At 39.2% G+C, this 21860-nt stretch overlaps 1 protein-coding gene across 1 annotated transcript in view; it reads right to left on the minus strand.

The window, feature by feature from the left end:
* The window catches only part of LOC140244566 (long-chain-fatty-acid--CoA ligase 4-like), a 53294-nt gene that overhangs the window by 12512 nt on the left and 18922 nt on the right, over nucleotides 1–21860 (minus strand). The window contains exons 4-7 of the mRNA XM_072324192.1: nucleotides 20051–20157; nucleotides 13647–13788; nucleotides 12193–12340; nucleotides 10258–10453 (exon numbers count right to left, since the gene is read on the minus strand). Coding sequence (XP_072180293.1) covers nucleotides 10258–10453; nucleotides 12193–12340; nucleotides 13647–13788; nucleotides 20051–20157 — 593 coding nt within the window. The remainder of the gene's footprint in view (nucleotides 1–10257; nucleotides 10454–12192; nucleotides 12341–13646; nucleotides 13789–20050; nucleotides 20158–21860) is intronic.

The raw sequence follows: 21860 nt of genomic DNA on the forward strand, positions 1-21860 counted from the left end.
AAAAGTTTAGTAATTTTGAAAGTTTGTTGATTCGAAAGCGAAACACAATGTGTAATTCTGAAGATTCCGCAATCCCGAAACTAAGAGGCCCTAAGTTTCGTACCACGCAGACCTATACATGAGAGTTCGTTTTAAGATTAACAAACTTTTTCTCAGATTTACAAACCCTGGGAATAATCGTATTAACGAACCCTTACATTTTCTTTAACAAACATCTGGAGATTTTGCGTGTTTCAGATTCGAAATAACGGGATCATCACGAGACCGACACCCACGACTCATACAGCCCACGTCGAGTTCGACACTGAAAACAGGTCCATGAGTCATACAGGTCACGAGTCATAGAGCCCACGAGTTCGATGCTAGGCAAATGAAGTTCATGAGTTCGACACTCGGTAAAAACGGCTCACGAGTTCGACATAAATAAAAACAGCCCACGAGTTCGATGGATACAACACGGGATTTAATGTGTCGGTCTCGTAGGCCTTTTTTGCTTACGTTAAATGGGTTATTCAAATACACATACCGGTTATTGATTGGCTAAACACAGTCACGTGATGGAGGCACATTGGTTATGTTCGCCCATGGGCAGCCTGTGCCATTTTTGTAATGTTCTCCCATGGGAAAACATTTTCACGTAAGAAATGACAAACGATACCAAACGATTGAACGATCATATTTTCACGCAATCGATAGGATAAATTTGCCTATTCCGTATACAATGTGAAAATTAAAGCAGATGACCGATAATCGTAATGCGTACGAAAGTGTGATAATTTGACTAACCCATAACGGATAGGCCTAATCTAACAGATGATGACTTAAATTTGTTGTCGGGGACATGTACCAAACCTTCCACCATCAGGGTTTGAAACACTATTTCGGGAGGCTGTAAGTTCCTCGACTTCGTCTCGGGACTTATAACCTCCCTCAATAGCATTTCAAACCCTTCGGATGGAACATTCGGTATTTTCCCTCCCCCGCCAGTGGACATCATCTATGTCGAACTCAGGGCTGTATACGTATGACTCGTGAGGTGTATGACTCCTGGACTGTATGTAAATATGACTCGTGGGTGTCGGTATCGTGACGTACATGCACCCGAAATAACGAAACATCAGAATTTCCTTTCAACGGAATAATGAATACCGTGCCTGAAAGAAATCAACCACTCTAAACCAAAAGATATACTTATTTGTTACGATTATATCTCCACGTTTTCTATACCTCCTTGTAAGGTATCACTCACTGCTATATGAATACTCCTCGATAAAAAGTAAACTATGTCGAACCATGTAGTTAACTTATCTTGCCTTAAAGATTTTGTCTTTTCTTGATTATCCCTAATAACCAGAAGGTTCGATAATAAAAAAAGAAATAAATATATTAAAAAAAAATGAGAGGAAGAAAGGATCGAAGGTTCGTTCATTTGATAACGAAAATTGATTCGGTATACTGCAAGTTCGTTTATCAGAAAAAGTTTCGTACGACGTGATTCATTCTCTGATCAACGAATCTTATTTCATTTCCAGAGAAACGAACCTTCGGAATTCAGTGATAAACGAACCATGTTGATTATTTTCAGATCGACAAACTTCTATAGTCGGCAGTGGGAATCTGCGCGTATCGGATTTGCAATAACGAATCATCGGCATAACGAACCTCCTCCTTCTTCTTCTTCTTCTTCTTCTGTCGGAAAATGAACACCACGCCTAGAAATCATCGATAGTGTCGAATACGAATGAAACTGATTTCTTATACCTCAAAGATTATTCTTTTCTGAACTTTCTCCCAATGCCCGAATAAAAAGAGTGGTTTTATAGCGTGTTGCTCTGAAAGTGCTTTATTCCAAAGGTTCGTGAATCCGAATATGATGAATGATATGGCCTATTAAATTCTCCGAAGGTTTGGCAATCCGAAATGAAGGTTCGATTTTCTGATGGTTCGTTAGTTCATGATATATATATATATACATATATATATATATATATATATATATATATATATACATAATTATTAGAAGAAAGAGTCTCAAGTACGCCATGGATCCAACGATTACACAAAAATTTTATTACAAAATTTTCGGTCTGCCTCAGACCTTCGTCAGTGCAAAGACAATGATGGACAATGATAAACATGAATCATAACAACAATGCTATGCGCGTCATGCGCGTAGTGCGTTGCCCTGGAGCTGCGTTGTCAAGGAGAGCGCTGATACGTATGGGGGTATCAGCGCTCTCCTTGACAACGCAGCTCCAGGGCAACGCACTACGCGCATGACGCGCATAGCATTGTTGTTATGATTCATGTTTATCATTGTCCATCATTGTCTTTGCACTGACGAAGGTCTGAGGCAGACCGAAAATTTTGTAATAAAATTTTTGTGTAATCGTTGGATCCATGGCGTACTTGAGACTCTTTCTTCTAATAATTACAACATTCGAAGTCCAACACGTGGAAAATTCCAAGATGAACATATATATATATATATATATATATATCAAGGGTACTGTTCGTTATTCCGAAGGTTCGTTAATCCGAACATTATTGTGGCGTTATTTCGAAGGTTCGGTAATCCAAAAATGAAATAGGGTTCGTTATTCCGAAGGTCCGTTGATCCGAAAGTGAAATAGGGTCCGTAACGAACCTTCGTAATAACGAGCTTTTATTTCATTTTCGGATTAACGAACCTTCGGAATAACGAACCTTATTTCATTTTCTGATTAATGAACCCTGGGAAGAACGAACCTTTGGAATAACGAATCTTCGGAACAACGAATCTTCTGACTAAAGAACCTTCGGAATAACGAATTGTAACCATAATAATTATGTATATGTTGAAAAAATGGTGTTCTGTCGAGGCGCATGCAAACACAATGTTACAAATACAAGAACACACGATTCACAAACTGGAATACAATCGTAATCTCAATTTGTGGAATTGATGAATTATATATCTACTGACATTATTGTGATGAAAGAAAAAAATATCAGTTCTGCATGCTTCTTTGAATCTCTCTGAAAAAATCGAGTGAAAATATTCACTCTCAAAGGAGTGAATACAAAAAAGAGTGAATTTAGAGTGAATTTCGAGTGAATTTTGAGTGAAAATGTTCATTTTCACTCGTTTTAGAGTGACCTCAGGGATCACTCCAAAATCTTCGAGTGATCCCTGAGGTCACTCCAAAATGAGTGAAAATGAACATTTTCACTCAAAATTCACTCCAATTTCACACTAAATTCACTCTTTTTTGTATTCACTCCTTTAAGAGTGAATATTTTCACTCGATTTTTTTAGAGAGTATACGTGTGTGGCGGAGATGGGTTAAGATGACAGGTGAGTGGTCGAGTCGCGACTTGATAATGTTTTCATCAGCGTATACTCCATTACAAACAGTTAAAAAAATGGAGATATCAAGGAATGAAAATTAAATGAAAACACGCACCTATACAGAATCACACACATACCCGTTTAAAGCTGACAGACATGGTAGGCGTGGGTGCTGTTCGTTTTTCCGAAGGTTCGTTAATCCGAAACACACAAATTCCCTATAATACCTAGAGAATCCGAATATGAAAAAGGGTTCGTTAATCCGAACATTTGTGGCGGTATTACGAAGGTTCGTTATTCCGAAGGTTCGTTAATCCGAAAATGAAATAGGGTTCGTTGTTCTGAAGGTTCGTTTATCCGAAAATGAAATTGGGTCCGCAGCGAACCTTCGGGATAACGAGCTTTGTTTCATTTTCTGATTAACGAACCTTATTTCATCTTCGGATTAATGAACCTTCGGAATAACAAACCTAATCACTTTTTTCGGATTATCGAACCTTCGGAATAACGAACCTTCGGAATAACGGACCTTCGGAATAACGAACTACAATCGGTAGGCGTAAATTCACACACGAATACACGATACACCAAGCGACGAACTGGAATATAATCGTAATCTGAATATGTGGAATTGATTTTATCATTATTATTTACATTTTTTCCTCTTCCTCTCCCTTCACACGAAACTGTGATGATGAAGAAAAAAAAATAATTTCTGCTTCTTGTATTTTATAGGTTACTTCATTATTATTACACTTGTGTGCGAAGGTAAGGTGAGGGGTACCGAGTGGTCAAGTGTCGGGGTCATCCAACGAGACATTGGACATTGGAGTAGTGCATACAGATGAGGCTTATAAATATGTCTTACGGTATTTTTTGAAAAAGTGGACCTTTCAGACTTTTATTTTATATTTATTTTATATATATATATATATATATATATTTTTTTTTTTTTTTTTTTTGGGGGGGGGGTGGCGTATAATATAAACGCATGCACCCTATATACTTCACCTATATACAGGATACCCTACCCCCGCTACGGGCCTGCTGATCCTGATCATCCTCTTTGAAATAATGGGCTGCGTGTTCCCCTTGTCATATCAGCCCCTTCTCATCATCATTTATAACGATGACCCCCCCCCCCGTCTTCGCCGCAGGTTTTTCACTGCTGTATAAGTTTATTTTAATTCCATTAAAGGAGTGGTATAATATATTGGGTGATTTTTTTCATAGCAAGATACTCACAAACAACCTTTTTGAAAAAATGAAAAAACAGGAATTGAACATTCATTTGAGGAAAATCTGTTTTGAAATGGCTGATATAAAAACAGTGTAAAACAAACGATCGTCAAAGTGGGTCTAACTTTTATTGAACTGCTTTATTCCACCTCCCTGATATCTCAGCCATTTAAAAACCAATTTTCATAAATAAACTTTGAATTCCTCATAGAATATGTGTTCTCTCATATTCCATTAGAGATGTCTCATCTAAAAGAAAAAAAATCTAGTCCCATCTCAATCAAAACTGTACCATCCCTTTATCGAACCTTTCCCTGTGGAATAATGAACTGTCAGAAAACTCCACAAAGAGTCCGGATAGAATTCCGCAAAATACTAGTACGTGGTGGCCATATTTTACTCTTTCTTTACAGACCGATCTGCAATTCCAAATGGTAAATACAAATGCCAGTCCCGTCCAGTCAAAATGGGATGATGTTCGTTATTCCGAAGGTTCGTAATTCAAAACAAATTTTCATCAAATACAACTTTGAATTCCTCACAGAATTATGTGCTCGTAAGCAGAAATTAGTAGAGACATACTCAGCAGCTCCAAAATTCGTATTTTGCCCTAAGAATGAAGATTCCTATGTTCAGCGTTCATTGATTGCTTTATGTTATACCAAGGACGCAATATCTGATCTCCAAAAGCTTCGGAAGGGGGGGGGGTGCGGAAACTCCAACTGCCTTTCAGGGGAGGGGGATACTTTGATCTTCTCAAACTGTGAGCTTTTGTGAGAGCGAATGCAAAACTTTGTTGGGTATTTTTAATTATCGTTTACTATAAAACATAGACATGCGTTGTTTTCAAGCTTTAACTTTAAACATCACCATTTCCGAAGTATATTATTCCAGTTTCTTTTCCCCTAACTATAATCTGAAAAGTCTGCCACATGCATGATCGCTAAACGCCACGCTTTGCGTGGATGTGCCGGAAGTACGAAACGGTTACAGCTCGTTATTCCGAAGGTTCGTTATTCCGAAGGCCCTTTAGTCCGAAGATTCGTTATTCCGAAGGTTCGTTGTTCCGAATTTCATTTTCGGATAAACGAATCTTCGAAATAACGAACCTTCGGAATAACGCCACAAATGTTCGGATTAACGAACCCTTTTTCATTTTTCGGATTAACGAGCCTCTAGGTATAGGGAATTTGCGTGTTTCGGATTAACGAACCTTCGGAATATTTACGAACAGCACCCGTACGAAACACGTGGTTTCAATGAGGTTATTGCAAGTTCGATGGATCGAATGCCCCTCATTACTTAGTTGAAGAAATCAAGAAGTCTTTTACGAGCAAAGAAATAAAAATGAGAATGAAAAAAAAAAAGAAAAACCCTGAACGAAAGTTGCTAGCCAAAATATCTAAGTAAAATTTAGTGGAAATTTACAGTATATATATATATATATATTTTTTTTTTTTTCACAGGTGAAGTTCCTTCGAACTTTGAATAGGGATACGCAGTTTTGAGGGGCATGAAATTGTCATGATTTGGCTGTCTAATCGGGTACATGTAGCTCTCAATAAGCATGCGGCTGCATAACATTCTCGTAGTGAATTTGTCTCGGCATACGAGACCCTTCATACTAGTAATATTTCTGTAATTCCATTTTTGATTGAGTGTTTAATCAATCCCTTTTATAGTTCAGTGAGCATTAAAAATACTGGTATTCAAATATATACAATCGACTGTTCGATGTTGTCTAGTGTGGGCCAAAAGAAAGGCTATACACAATCATGATGTGTTGCTTAGATTTGCCAATTATACAAGCTGATCGTCGTTCGATCGATATTTCCAGGCTATGTAATATACGCTGTTTATTACCAGAAGTGCGCGCATTCTTTCGTCTAGCACCTGGAGTCTGGCAACGGTTTTTGTGGAAATGCCCACAAGTGTGTGTGTGTGTGTGTGTGTGTGTGTGTGTGTGTGTTTTTTTTTTTTTTTTGGGGGGGGGGGGGGGGTCAAGTTTCTTCTATCCGAAGAGACTGCATACGCACAATCAGCTCTTCGCTTTTATTTTACTGTCGTCAATGTTTTTTCCCCCTTATTCTTTGCTGGTAATGAACATCTAACCCTTTATAGCATTCGTAATTTAACCGAAAATAAAAAAAGGTTAAACACTCAAACGGTTGGTTATTCGGCAATTCCATCCAAGTTGTTAGTTTATCATAAAGAGCAATACATGTAGGCCTACATGTACTAGTATTTGACAATTACAACAGTGAAAGAAATGATCAAATTTGATCCTGAAATTTGATCCTAATGGTGATGTAGAAGAGAGGGAAACGTGGCAGATGGAAGGATTTTTTTTTTATCATTGAATTTTAAGAAAATTACAGATCGCCAGTATATTTCATTTCGTCAAAACTGTATCATGTTTTTGTGTTTATGTCAGTGCGTGTATGTGGGCATACGTTAACTTGCGTGTTTTAATTCAACTTTCATCGTGTAATATCCCATAATTATAATTACAGCAATTCTGCGCATCCCGAGAAAAAACTGAAAGATGTAGCATCTCCTTGCCCAAAGTCTTGTACTCAGTACTACCGTAACGCCTCCGCCTCCACCACCCCCACCCCTCGAAAACCAACCTAACACATACTAGTAGTGCGTTTTAAAACACCGCTATGCTTCTCAAAAAAAAAAAAAAAAATAGAGAAGACAACAACTGTACATTTAATTTCGCGTCGTATTAAACGTGTTGATTGCACGTCGGTCTCCCACCACTCAAAGAACATCTTACATGACACCGTGGGAGCTGAACATGAAAGTTGCGTTCTTCCCAGGCACGCACATGTTGAATGACAGCACGTGGTCATTGCGCACCTCGCATTGGACACATACTGAGTAGACTTCTTCTGCAATAGACTGTTCACAGATTCTTGCAGACTGACTTGATTACAGTGTTGTTCTCAATCATTCAACTAGTGTACAACAATGTACGCGTTTCTCTTCATATTTATGCTGTTGATAGCCTGCAGGGAAAGCAACAGCTTGTTTGAAATGGAATTGTTGGGAATATATCACAGGTTACTACTGATTTGAGAAGAATTTGCTTTCCTATCTTCCAAAGACAAGTGGTATGTACAGGCAATCTCCCCTAAAAGCCTAACCAATTTAACGTAAAATCCAGCGGTTTTCTTGGGATTGCAACGGTATTTTAGCAGCAGCCAATACTCCTGTAATGATAGGGAGATCAGGAACGAAATTGCACATCGTTTAATACAACCTTTGGCGTCCTTACACACGGAATGAGTTGCCCGTCGAGGCGTGGTAAATATTCTGTAGGTGTATGTACCATTATATACCAGATTAATAAAAGAACTAATTTCCGTAAAACAGTATCCCGACAGTCGGTAAAATAATGTCAATGTGACGATCAAGCTCTAATAACAATGTACAAAATAAATCTACAAACTAACTTGTTACTAGAAAGACATTACATTTGTTCATCAGAAGTGAAATTCATCCACCAAAATTTACGTCTAAAGGCGAGTCTAAGCAAAGTGTGTGACCGTGGCACGTATGCCGTATGCAAATAATCACAACAGTTGTCAAAATGCAGCTTCACGATGTCTTTTTCGTGACTTGTGTTTTGTTTTGTCGGTTTTTTTTTTTTTTTTTTTTTTTTTACGAGCTTCGATATTTGAAGCTCACTTTTCCCATTGGCATTTTAACATGTCAAACGTTGCACTCTCTCTATTCAATTGCCTGACAAAGAATACTATGAGTCACGTGTAGATATGTTTTTCAGTGATTTCGTTCATTTATATCAACACAAGACTCGCGAATTGTCATGTATAGCTCATTTCACTGTCGTTAAATCAGGATTCAGGTACTACTAGTAATCATAATCACTTCATCCTTGGATGTAAATTAGGGCCTACACTTTATTTTTTTGAGTGATTCCGATAGAATAGTGTCTCAGCTTGAAGGTTGCTCGACGATATTTTTCCACCTCATTTGTGATTAAACTGGCATCCATACGGCCATAAACAATTTCAAGCCGTGTAATTCTAGTCTTTACGCTGTAAAAATCGCCATACGCATCGTAGTACACCGATAGCTAGCTTCTGGCTCTCGTTGGTTGCGTTGAGTTCTCACTTCTGTTGTTCTGGGATCAACACAACCAAACCGGGCTCCTACACACACGCACAAAGCATGAGACGTGACCAAAATGCTCGCGCGCGCGTTGCATGCTTATTTTCACTTTGAAAGCAGCGGCGGTAGAACGCGGAGGGACGACAGTCGTCCTACCGCGGTAGGACGATTTCTCTATTACAGAAAAAAATCACCAGCGCGCACATCATGTCAAATGCGCCTATATACGCGTAAAATCGTCCTCGAGCGTTCCATGCGTCCTCCTGCGGTAGAACGCTAGTGAGAATAAATATCCCTTCCCTTAGTGAGCATAATATTCTGTATATCGGGGCTTGTAAGGCAATGCCACTTTTGGTAAAAATGTGACCAAGAGCCACAGGAATGGAATGAGAAATCAGCATTGTCTCTTTTCAAGATAAAAACTGAGCAAATTTCCCATCGTGGCACAGTATATTGTGCTTGTAATACAGAGGGCAGTATTTTAAAGGGATTGTATAGTTTTGGTTGAGACCTAATTTCAGGTTTCTAACATTTTTTGGTGAGATAATGAGAAACCTTTTAATGAAATATAAAAGAGCATGTAATTCCATGAGGAATTCCACATTTATTTGATGAAAATTGGTTTTGAAATGGCTGAGATATCCAAAACAGAGCAATTCTAATAAAGTGTGGGACCCACATTTTATTACGGTTGCTTTGTTTTACTTTGTTTTTGGATGGTTGAGTCATTCCAAACCCGATTTTCATCAAATAAACGTTGAATTCCTCTTAATACCGTATGCTCTGTACAATTTCATAAGTGTTTTCTTGGTATCTCACAAAAAGTTAAAAGCCAAATTCTCATCTCCACCAATACAGTACCATCCTTATAACTTTGGCATGTTGTACATTTTGTGAAAGTCAGTCAGGAATTCTCTAGCAAGGCATTTAGTTTATTTTGTTTTGCTTCAGTTTCTTTTCACAAAATCAAATGTTCCCATTCATGTAACACTGTTTGAAATGGCTTTATGTGCAACCTGCCAGTATGAGCTTGTTGGCAATTACACTTATTTTCATCACTAAAGACAACAAAATATCAAAATCACAAATCAAAATAAAAATCAAATGTAATGTCAAAGTTAATATCAGACTTAGACTCTCATATTAAAGGCATTATTTACCATTTGTAGATGAAACAAAAACCCAGCTTTAGTGCTTCAAAATAGTTCTAAAAGGTGAGTTAAAGATGGAAACAACCAAAGTAAAAATTTGAATCAGTATAGTCAATGTTAATTATTGTTAAATATACAATATGTGAACAATAGTTATGATAAGAATGTTTCTAGACTAAACTGCGCTGTTATGGTTTAGTTATGGTTTAGTGGGGAAAATAGTGACATCTCCTTATTTTTTTGGTTTTATTACGAAATTTTTACACGGTAGGATGTTTTGTGATACAACTGACCTACACATATGCATCAAATATGGTATCTCTAATGTTTTTAAAATTACTGATCCCAGTGGTAAACAGGACCTTTGAAGTTCAAAATCAAAAATCAAATGCTCACCGGTACGAACACCATTAGGTTGGGCTTGAGAATGCGGATGTCCCCTGGGCATCCCTTCTTCAGCCTGGTGCCGGTGTCCGTCAGGGTCTGGGGTGTGGAGTAGCCCAGCCGACAGCCCAGAGTGATCAGGGACAGCTCTACCACCACCTCTAGGATATGGGCCAGCGGGAGGTACACTGACGCCGTCTCACCAACCCTGTTGATAGACGAGATTGGAGCCACAATGAGAAGATGCTGCTTGACTTTATCCATGAACCGCACCCCCCTTCTCAAATAAAAAGGCTTTGTACTCTTTTGTGAGAAGATACATTGTATATCACCCATGATGACAGCAGTTTTAAAAAAAGGAAAAAAAAAAAGGAGATTATGTTAAGATTATATTAAAACACCTGTTGAGTTTACAAGTGATTATCAAAGTGCTTGTGCTTTTTATTCACAATTCAATTTAAGGAGAAACAATGACTTAAAGATATCCTGATTTAACTTACCTTACAGCTAACCTTTTACCACTCATATACACACTAAGATAAGCAACTGGAATGACAACATCATCAAAGGATGGGGAAAAATCAACACTGCAAAAAGGAGTTCACATATACTCAAATTTTGTTCCAATATTATTCTGAGAGAGGACATTAGCTTCGGAACTTGAAATACAATATCAACTAGAAATGTCGCTACAGCGACTGGTTATACCCCCGCCAAACAACATTTCATAAGCTTTGGTCAAAACAACATTTGATAAGCTTTGGTCAAAAAACTGACGAAGTAGTTAAATCCGCAAGATCTTTCCTTGATCTTCTGCCATTAATATGCCGTTACCATGGCAATGTACTTTCGGGTACTGTCGAAAAATGTGTCTTGCACATCTACAACCAAAGGCACACATCTGTACCAAGTTTCATGGAAATTGGGCAAAAACTGAGGAAGTAGTTTGCAACACAAAATTTTCCATCATTTTGGCTCATAATATGTGAGCTGTTACCATGGCAACATACTTTTTGTCACTGTCAAGAAATGTGTCATGCTGACCTATATCCTAAGACAAACATTCAATATGAATTCCATAAGAATTAGAAGAACACTGATGAAGCAGTTTTGCCATGAAGCATTTTGCCCTATATTTTACCAATAACATGCCGTTACCATGGCAACGCACTTTTTGCCACTGCGGAAATATGTGTCTTGCACATTAACATATTCAGATGAACATCTGTACCTAATTTCATAAAAACTGATCAAAAACTGTGGGAGGAGTTCGCGACGCAAGATTTGTACCCATTTTTGCCCATAATATGCCGTTACCATGGCAATGTACTTTTGGGTACTGTCAAAAAATACGTCTTGCACATCTACAACCCAAGGCACACATCTGTGCCAAGTTTTATGGGAATCGGTTGAAAACTGAGGAAGTAGTTCGCGACGCAAGATTTGTACCCATTTTTGCCCATAATATGCCGTTACCATGGCAACGTACTTTTGGGTACTGTCAAAAAATACGTCTTGCACATCTACAACCCAAGGCACACATCTGTGCCAAGTTTTATGGGAATCGGTTGAAAACTGAGGAAGTAGTTCGCGACGCAAGATTTGTACCCATTTTTGCCCATAATATGCCGTTACCATGGCAACGTACTTTTGGGTACTGTCAAAAAATACGTCTTGCACATCTACAACCCAAGGCACACATCTGTGCCAAGTTTTATGGGAATCGGTTGAAAACTGAGGAAGTAGTTCGCGACGCAAGATTTGCAACGGACCGACCGCCCGACCGACCGTCCGCTGATTCCTATATACCCCCTTCAAACTTCGTTTGGCGGGGGTATAATTATCTGTATTGGCGACAAGTGCGTTGGTCACCTAGGGAAGGTATGAAACAAGCATGTGAAGTTATTTCTTTCAGAGTCAATGAAGGAAATTGGATGGAACCCTCACCCGACATCGTTGATGCGGTCGACTGCACCACAAACTGCGGCCAGAACATTCTTGTGTGAAATCATCACACCCTTTGGCTTTCCCGTAGATCCACTTGTGTACATGATGATGGCAAGATCGTTGGCACTCGGCTCTGACCGTTTCACATCTGAAACAAAAAACCACAATGCATGCAGAAATTGTCAAGTACATTTCAATGGAAATGGGGGATGGGATGACTTTCACTCGCAATGCTCCAAGTATTTTTTTTCCAAAGTTACCCCCACACAAAGGGGCGGATCCAGGAAGTCCGTAAAGGGGGGGGGGGGGCACAAAAAATATTTCTGGGACCATTTTGATCAGCTGACAAGCAAGCCAAAAAAAAGAGGCTCCCATGCACTTTTTCGTTTCTTGTCGTGCCACTTCCCGCATGCACCTACTTTCATTTTTTTTTTCATTTTTATTTCTTTTATTTTAAGAAAAATTTAAAGGGGCGCGCACCCAGTGCACCCCCTGGATCTGCCACTGAACACATGCACAACAGCAGCTCCAAACAAGTAGTAGCAACAAAATTATTTCTGCTGCACAGCTAAAACAGTCAACTTGCATTGAAAATTATCACCGCTGATCAAAAAAAAAATCTTGTCACATTTGCTGAAGGGCCAAGAGACAACATTATCAAACAACAAATAGTATGAATGATGCTTGCGTAATCCCAAAAACAAAGAGCACAGACCTCAGCACACAGAGTTATCTCTGGATCAGCACAGTTATCTACAAATGGCACAAGTCATACATACCAATACCAAGTGCAACGTACTGTGAAAATCTTTGTACTGACTACTCTACCACTATTAGTCGTTGAGACTACACTTGTGTTCCTGAATTGAGGTATCAGAGAAGTAATACTCTAAAGTTTTACCATATTTCATGCACTGCTCTTTTATTTGAGAGTAAACATCCACTGATTAGTAAAAAATACAATGTTCATTTATTCCTCAGTAAGACTGGTTTCACACAGTAACAGTGAGATTTTGGGCACTTAGAGAGGTAAGCCAATTCATGGCGGAAAATTATGTCGATAGCATTAATATACATGAAGTGTTTACATCTCTACATATTGTATAAACACCATACATTTTGTAAATTGAGCCCTGCAAGACAATTTCAGAAGAGGCTGAATAAGTGATTTTCAAAAAGAAAGAAGAACCATCACTTCTCAGAGAAAAACTTAGCGCTTTCCCATCTCAGATACAATAAACGATGCATTTGTGCTCAAGGAGGTAATATTTTTGGGAGTCGTTGATTTCGTGAATATTGGTTAACTCGCACAATTTGAGGAAATATAAACGCTGCGTATGGACTATTTTGCTGGTGATCATGATGGCAAATATTCAAAGCTAGCTGCCAAGGGTAAGAGGAGCAAGAGAATATAGGAGCGTCCAGTAAATGGACTGAAAAAACAAAAAACTCACTCTTTGTGGAGGCACCGATGTTGATGACCGACTGGAATGAGGTGACCTTGATGCCGTTGCTAAGCTTCTTCTCGTCCAGCTTGGACGTTGGGTCCTCCATGCATATAATGTGGCTCACTGATGGAATATCTTTCTGGATAGCCTGCAAAAGAAGAATTAAACTGAATTGAATTGAATTGAATGGGATGGAATGAAATTGAACTGAATTGAATTGAATTGAATTGGATTGAATTGAATTGAATTGAATTGAATTGAATTGAATTGAATTGAATTGAATTGAATTGAATTGAATTGAATTGAATTGAATTGAATTGAATTGAAAGCAAGGCTACCAAAAGCAAGGCTACCCTTCAGCACCAATTTAATCGCCAGTAGGGGTGTAGAGTATGTACCCCTTGACAGCTGAAGTCGTCTCATCCTTATCTCTCCCAACAAGATGAAGTTACTCCAGGCACAAGTACACTTTCATTGAGAGGGGAGATGAAGCACATGATAAATGACAACTTTTACAAAACTGAACAATCATTATTAACCTAGATAGTCTTGAAACATACGAAATCCTCAGATATTAATCGTTGTGGGCACCCTTAAATTTGTTGTCAGATCCTTTAAATTTGAATCCAAGGCACTGTAAGGGTATACGGTATACACGGAGATGTTCAAGAACAATGATTTGATACCTCAAGAATACATATATTCTGTAGTTCTGTGTATTCCCTTTAAAACAAACTATCCTAATATGGTCAATGTTGTTTGTGTTCTACAGATTAAACTGGCAATTGTTCAAGGAGAATTGAAAAAGTTTGATGTTGTAAATGAGCACTTTCCTCTTATATCAAGAGACTGCTGAGAGTACCACCTTGAATTACAGCAATCAACCTATTTCCAAAACTGGTTCAGGGTCACTTAATAGATCTTTATTATCGAGTTGCCATCAGTATCAAGATGTGGAACTGCGAACGATTTCCCTTCTCAAACACACTGTGATCCTAAAAAAACCCACTGCATTCCATGAAAAATGTGTGTAGTTTAGAGACGGAGCTAGGCTTGTGGGGGGGGGGGGGTATCTACCTTTCAGCATAAACACTTTTGACATCCCTGTTTGGCCAAAATGCAAATACAGGCTTGAATTCCAAGGCTCGCTATCGTTACAGACAGGACAAGTCAAAGTCGCCAATGAGATAAATAGTCGCACGATATCTTTCAGGCCTGCACTGCCCTGGATTTGAAGAGGACCTAGAGGCTGACTTTGCAAACACTGCATGTATACCTTACGCAAACAGCGTGAACAAGGACACCTTCCACTGGCATTCTGGTCATGTGATCAGAGTGAGGGCATGTGGTCACAGAGTGAGTACCTCATGGGGCTCACTCTGGTTTCAGCCCCTACTCTGGCGGGGCCAAGTGCTGGACTAAATCACAGGTAATGGGGTATTAAGGCATCACTAGCGTCCAAGTATTCCACTTGGACAGAACGAAGTCCGTCAAATTAGCAATGCTCAAATGTTTGAAGTACCAGTAGGTAAACAGACATTTTTTTCCCACACTGCCTCAAGCCAGTTCAGCAAGATTTACACAACGCCAACATCTTACAACTGGTTTGATAGTATTGTATCACACAAACAATGGGTAGGATACCTGTACATGTATATTAAAAGTGAAGCAGGATCAAACTTTGTCCATACATATGATGCAGAAAAATGTGGTCATAATTATGCTACAATCAATTGCATATCAAGTTAACTGCATTTGATGAGGCTATTTTCAGTGCAGTGGGCTGTAAAGACACTTCCCGGAGTCTATTTACTTCTCCTTGAGTATTCACGTTTGTCCTTTTTTTCCTTATCTGACCCACCACTTATCAATGTTTGATTTTCCTCTACTTAAACCCAGTAAATACCACTTGTGTCTTCTGTCATCCTGCCATATGGTTTGTAAGTTCAGTTCATCACTAGAGGCTTTAACTAACTTCCTAACTCACCAACAAGTTGATTTGCATACGGTGCTTTCTTAACTTTGTCTTTTATCACTGAGGCATACATGTAATTAACTTGTCAGCCCTGAAGAGCTGTCATACGTATTACCCATATCAGGCATCTGAGCTGTGGTTTTACGAAGTTGTATTCCCCTCTAATTATTATGTGCGGGATTGCGCGCCAGCAGGGAGAAGAGGGGTAAATTGCTCATATTCCCCTCTTTTGCAAATGCCTATGGGATTTGCGTGTTAAAAACGAGGGGAATATAGCATCCGGGCACTTGAGCTCCCAGTCAGGAAAATTTGCTGTTGATGACAGTTTCTTGCGGAGTGCTTTTGCGACGAAGGGCAAATTCCCATAGGTTAACACATAAAACTGAAGGACGATTGCTGTTACTGCGTGAGCTGGCTGTTTCTATGCTCGCCGCATACCCGAGTTCGCGACAAAGGGCAAATTCCCACAGGTTAACACGTAAAAATAGAGGACAATCCCTGAGCATGAGTTCGCTGTTATATGCGCGCTGCATACCGTGAGCTAGCCTGTGTATAGGGATGTAGCGCACAATGCGGTGTACAGCTCTACCTGGCGCCGAGTGGAAAATCATTGCTGTGAATTGGAAAGTTGTACAAAGTTTACATTGTAATGATTTATTTTACTGCTCAAGATGCCTGAAATGGGTAATAATAATGATATGGACGGTCTACTTTCTGGGGATACGACATTAATCACCCTCACTAGAATTGTATTGCCCTCGTCTTCAACTCAGGCAAGAAGTGTCGTATCCCCCTCAAGGCCAGTCAATATCATATCAATATTTTTTGTTTAATAAAACAAAAGAAACCTCCGTAAGAATAGGAAAACAATACTTCATTAGCTTGACAAACGGCCAAAGTTTGGATAAACATGATTTCCAGAGGGGGATGGCAGGTCACTGCAGATGTATAATGTTTGGCATGGTATAAAGAAACGATAACAGACCCTGTCCTAAACTCGTATGGCTATATGATGTAACAACATAGACTGACATAACATCCACCCAACAACGTTGGTTTTAAAAACACTGTAACTAATGCTGGTCATGTCTGGGGGCTTCTAACATAAAAACTAGACTCGGAATTTGTCAAGACTGACAAATTAGGTGATCCGATTTTTTTTTTTAATCAATGATTCGAGTCCTGATCGCAATAGGCATGACCATATAGATTTTATCTGTGTTTAGAGACATTGGCCGTGTGATATTTGGATTCTCATTTAGAAAAGAGAGTGAGGTCTACCATCTTTGGTACCAAATTCGGTATAAACCAGGGAGGTACCTCCCTGGTATAAACTATAACGAAGATACAGAATGAAGTACATTTGACCATTGACCCAACTTTGCACAGCCAAGATGGCATCTGAGCAAAAAGTGGTTATTTTGTGAAATGATCCTTGTAACATGGTCTTTACGTGTGCAAAATATGGGAAAGATAGGACATGTATTCACCAAGATACAGGTTGAAACATTTATGACCTTTGACCCTAATTTACATACCCAAGATGGTGTCTGATCAAGTAGTTGTTATTTTATGAAATAATGTACCTGACATGAACTAAACATGTGCAAAATATGGGCGTGATAGGGGCTGTTTTTCTTGAGTTATTGCAAAGAAAGTTGTAGAAAGAAAGAAATATCTCAATACATCGAAGATAAGTTTGATTTCAACCAAGTTTCTTGACGTGATCTCGGCGTCGTATGAAAAAATGGAGGGTATAATCACGATAGCCCAAAGTCTGAGCTACAACATATTAAAATCTGGGAGAAATTCACAGAAGAGTAAGTGAGCTAGTGTTCGATAAAGACCGTCATGTCAATTTTCATTTCCAGAAAAATTCCCTCCCATAGAGATAACACGTAAACTGGTTAAATTTGACAAGGTTACATTATATCTAATTTCACGAGGTGAAGACATCATCCGATTAAAACTTTGATTGAACAAAACTTAAAGAGTATTACATTGGCTACAACATACTAAAATCTGGAAGAAATTCACCAAAGGGTAATTGAGTTAGTCGTCGATAAAGACAATCATGTCAATTTTCACATCTAGAAAAATTCCCTCCCATAGAGATAACACGTGATAATGAAGATAAAGAAAGAAGTACATATGACCTTTGACCCTACTTTGCACAGACAAGATGGCGTCTGAGCAAAAAGTGGTTATTTTGTGAAATGATTCTTGTAACATGTTCTTTACGTATGCAAAATATGGGAAAGATAAGACATGTATTCACCAAGATACAGGATGAAACATTTTTGACCTTTGACCCTAATTTACATACCCAAGAAGGTGTCCGATCAAGTAGTTGTTATTTTATGAAATAATGTACGTGACATAAACTAAACATGTGCAAAATATTGGGCTGATAGAGCTTGTTTTTCTTGAGTTATTGCAAAGAAAGTTGCAGAAAGAAAGGAATATGAAAATACATGGAAGATAAGCTTTAATTTCAACCAAGTTTTTGGGCATGATGCCGACTCCGTATGAAAAAACGAAGGGCACACTTACGATAGCCCAAAGTCTCAGCTACAACATACTAAAATATGGGAGAAATTCACCGAAGCATAAGTGAGCTAGTGCTCGATAAAGATAGTCATGTCAGTTTTCATTTCCAGAAAAACTGCACTCCCATAGAGATAACACGTAAACTGGTCAAATTTAACAATGTTACTTTTAATCCATTTTTACGAGATGATGCCGTCATCCAATCAAAATGTTGTTACTATATTACCGAAAGAGCATTTAATAAGCTACAACATACTGAAATCTAGGTGAAAATTGGCAAAGGATTAGTGAGATACGCTCGAATGAACTTAAAATTTGATGACGTCATTTTGAAAATTTACTTTTTTTACTTTATTAAGAAATTTGATATCTTTTAATCATTTTTTCAGCATCGTCAACCCATGAAATGACATGTACAACTCATCAGCTTTCAGAATATCTGAAGAAAATGGGGGGTCACCGTCCATCCTGACGAGTAAAATCGGATTTGAAATTGGCGGTTTTTTGGCATTGTTGGACTGTATATCGCCATTGACGCGCGCGCGGAATTTCAACTTTGACGGGTCTGTATGACGTCATATTGAGTCGGATTGACTTGAAACTTGGTAGAAATATTCCTTGACATTTCAGGCATCCGATAAGTGTGAAAAAACGGGAAATTTCTATTGCATATGAGCTGTGCGTGCGTATATATGCGCGCGCGTACGCGTCCGTCCAATTTTTTCAATTTTTCAAAAAATGCTCCAAATGGTCTGAAACGTGTGCAAAAAAATTTTGAGCTCGATTTGAGCATACAAATATTTCTACGCGCGCGTACGCGCACGTTTTAAGAGAAAATATGAATTTTGAGAATATGAGTAGAATCCGCATAACTTGAAATATATGTGACGTAAATTTCATTGAAAAACTCCATTCCATTAATGAGATATGAATGAAAATGTGTTTTCATATAATGACGTCATAGTGACGTCACGGTCGACTGATCACTATGATTTTATTTGACCCGTCGTCTTTGGGACATGATACATATATGGTATAATTTTGACATTGATAGGAAGAACACTTTCTGAGCTAATCGATACACAAATTTTGTCCAGAAATAAAGAAAGAAGAAGAAGAAGAAGACCCAACAAAGAATCCGTACAGATACAGAAGGTGATCCGAGAGGATACTCGGATCACCTAAAAAAAAAAAAGATGATTTAATGGGCTGTGAAATCAGTCAGGTGCATCGCTATGTCAGTGCATAAATTAACTATTTCATAGGCACACTGAAACCCCCTTGTTATGGCTGAAATTGACATCAACATTAAAAACAAACAAACAAACATACAAACAAACAGAACCCAAACCAAATTGCTCTATAATGCAAAGGGCTACATGTATGTTGTAAAAGACAAGTTGTTGCTGCTTGTGGGTTTATGTTACATAGCCACCAAGAAAGAACTTCCATGTTTGTGAGCACGCTACCACAGGACTACTATGGGTTTAAGTCCCCTCCGAATGACTATCGAAAGTGGTGTAAAGTGCCTTGTCTACAGGCACAACCGCTACAGCCAGTCCCGTGGACTTGCTCAAGCGAGTATACTCAGACAGTTGTCTATGGGAAATGCATGTTGTACCAAAATCAGTCCGTCCTCAACGAGTTAACAGTAACCAAAGAGGCCCAGCTATTGACAATGAAACAAGCCGAGACTTCCTTCATCCCAAGGACAATTAAGTGTGGTAGCAGTAGGTGTAGATGTCCACAAAACACAAAATATGAGAATAAGAAACAAAATACAAATGTGAAACGAGTGGCATTTTGATTGCCATCTGTCATAATCTCAACGTGATTGAAAGCTTGACTCCTCCCATCTTTCGTCGAATGGTCTGCCCTTCCTTACCTTCAGCTTTGGTAAGAGTGATGTCGTCGTGATGACGTATTTGACATTTGTTTGGTTGATCCCGTACGTAATGGCTGCTTCTCCGAGAGTGGCGTAGAGTGTAACCACTGCGGAGAAAAGTACAGTAAGAGATATATATGCACAAGCATTATTAAATGCCATGATGAAGGAAGATGAAGAGGGGGAGAATAAGAAGGAGGAGGAAGATGAAGAGGAGGAGGAGGGGAAGAAGAAGGAGGAGGAAGAAGAGGATAAGGAGGAGGAGGAGGAAGAGGAAGAGGAGAAAGAGGAGGTGGAGGAGAAGGAGAAGGAGGTGGAGGAGGAAGAAGAGGAGGTGGAGGAGAAGGAGAAGGAGGTGGAGGAGGAAGAAGAGGAGGAGGAGGAGGAAGAGGAGGAGGAAGAGGAGGAGGAGGAGGAGGAGGAGGGGGAGAATAAGAAGGAGGAGGAAGATGAAGAGGAGGAGGAGGGGAAGAAGAAGGAGGAGGAAGAAGAGGATAAGGAGGAGGAGGAGGAAGAGGAAGAGGAGAAAGAGGAGGTGGAGGAGAAGGAGAAGGAGGTGGAGGAGGAAGAAGAGGAGGTGGAGGAGAAGGAGAAGGAGGTGGCGGAGGAAGAAGAGGAGGAGGAGGAGGAAGAGGAGGAGGAAGAGGAGGAGGATGAGGAGGAGGAGGAGGAGGAGGAGGAAGAAGAGGGGAGGAGAAGGAGGAGGAGTGAGAGGAGGAGGAGGTAAAGGAGGAAGAGTAGGAGAAGGAGGAGAAAGTGGAGTAGGAAGAGGATGAAGAGGATGAGGAGGAGGAGGAAGAGAAGGAGAAGGAGGAGGAGGAGGAGGAGGAGAAGGAAATACAGGGAAGAGGAAGCAGATAAAGAAGAAGAAAAAGAAGTACATCCAGTTGGAGGATGAAATAGTGAAGATGAGTGAAAAAAGAATAAAGGGGTAGAGGAATGACTAAAAGGAAAATACAAAGAGGAAAGGGGGAAGGCAAAGGAATAATGACAAAACAAAAGGAGACGAAAAAGGGGAAGAGCAACAACAGTAAGAATGTTGTGATGCCATGGACATTTGTTTGGTTGAGTCTAGGAGTAATGGTAGCTTTTCTAAAAGTGATGAAGAGTGTGAGCACAAAAGCAGAAGATACGTATGTACGACAGGCGCCGAAGTGACAAGACATTAAAATAAGAAAAGCAACTCGCAGTGTTGATATCAAGAAATCTATTCTCATGGTTTGCGGAATCAAAGTGGGTAGGACCGATAATCAATGCCTCCGGTGGGACTTTCTGGCTTTCAAACATGTGGATTCTGTTTCGCTCTGTTTTGTTTTTCTCCAGAGGCGTCTGTTACACAAATGATGGCATGGAAAATGCTGGGTGGTAGGTGCAAATTGTTCTATTGTCCCCGTTTGACAATACTGGCATGTACATCTACATTAAAGTGCATTAACAAAAATAAAAATGTGAAAAAACAAGAAACTGACAATTTATCAATTGGTCTCATCCACAAAGTCACATTTGAAGATATGCCTAGAGGCAAAATAATATGTGTCTCTCTTTATGGAGTGGGTGGGTAAGATTTGAGTCTTATGTGTGGAATCATGCTTGATTACAGAGCACTCCATACCAAGATAACATATCAAGTTTGCCATGAGCTCAATGAAATCGCTGGTATTATCACCTAAATTATCACCTAGAATTATCAAATGATCTTGGCTCATCACCAAATTTGCATGGCACATCAGCTCCTTTGATATCCATTTTCTCCTAAGTTCAAATGGCTTCTTTCAGTTAATCAGCAAGAGAGAAGGGGGGAGAACGAAAT

This window comes from Diadema setosum, chromosome 21 (assembly GCF_964275005.1).
Source record: "Diadema setosum chromosome 21, eeDiaSeto1, whole genome shotgun sequence".
In the NCBI taxonomy this organism is placed as follows: Eukaryota; Metazoa; Echinodermata; class Echinoidea; order Diadematoida; family Diadematidae; genus Diadema; species Diadema setosum.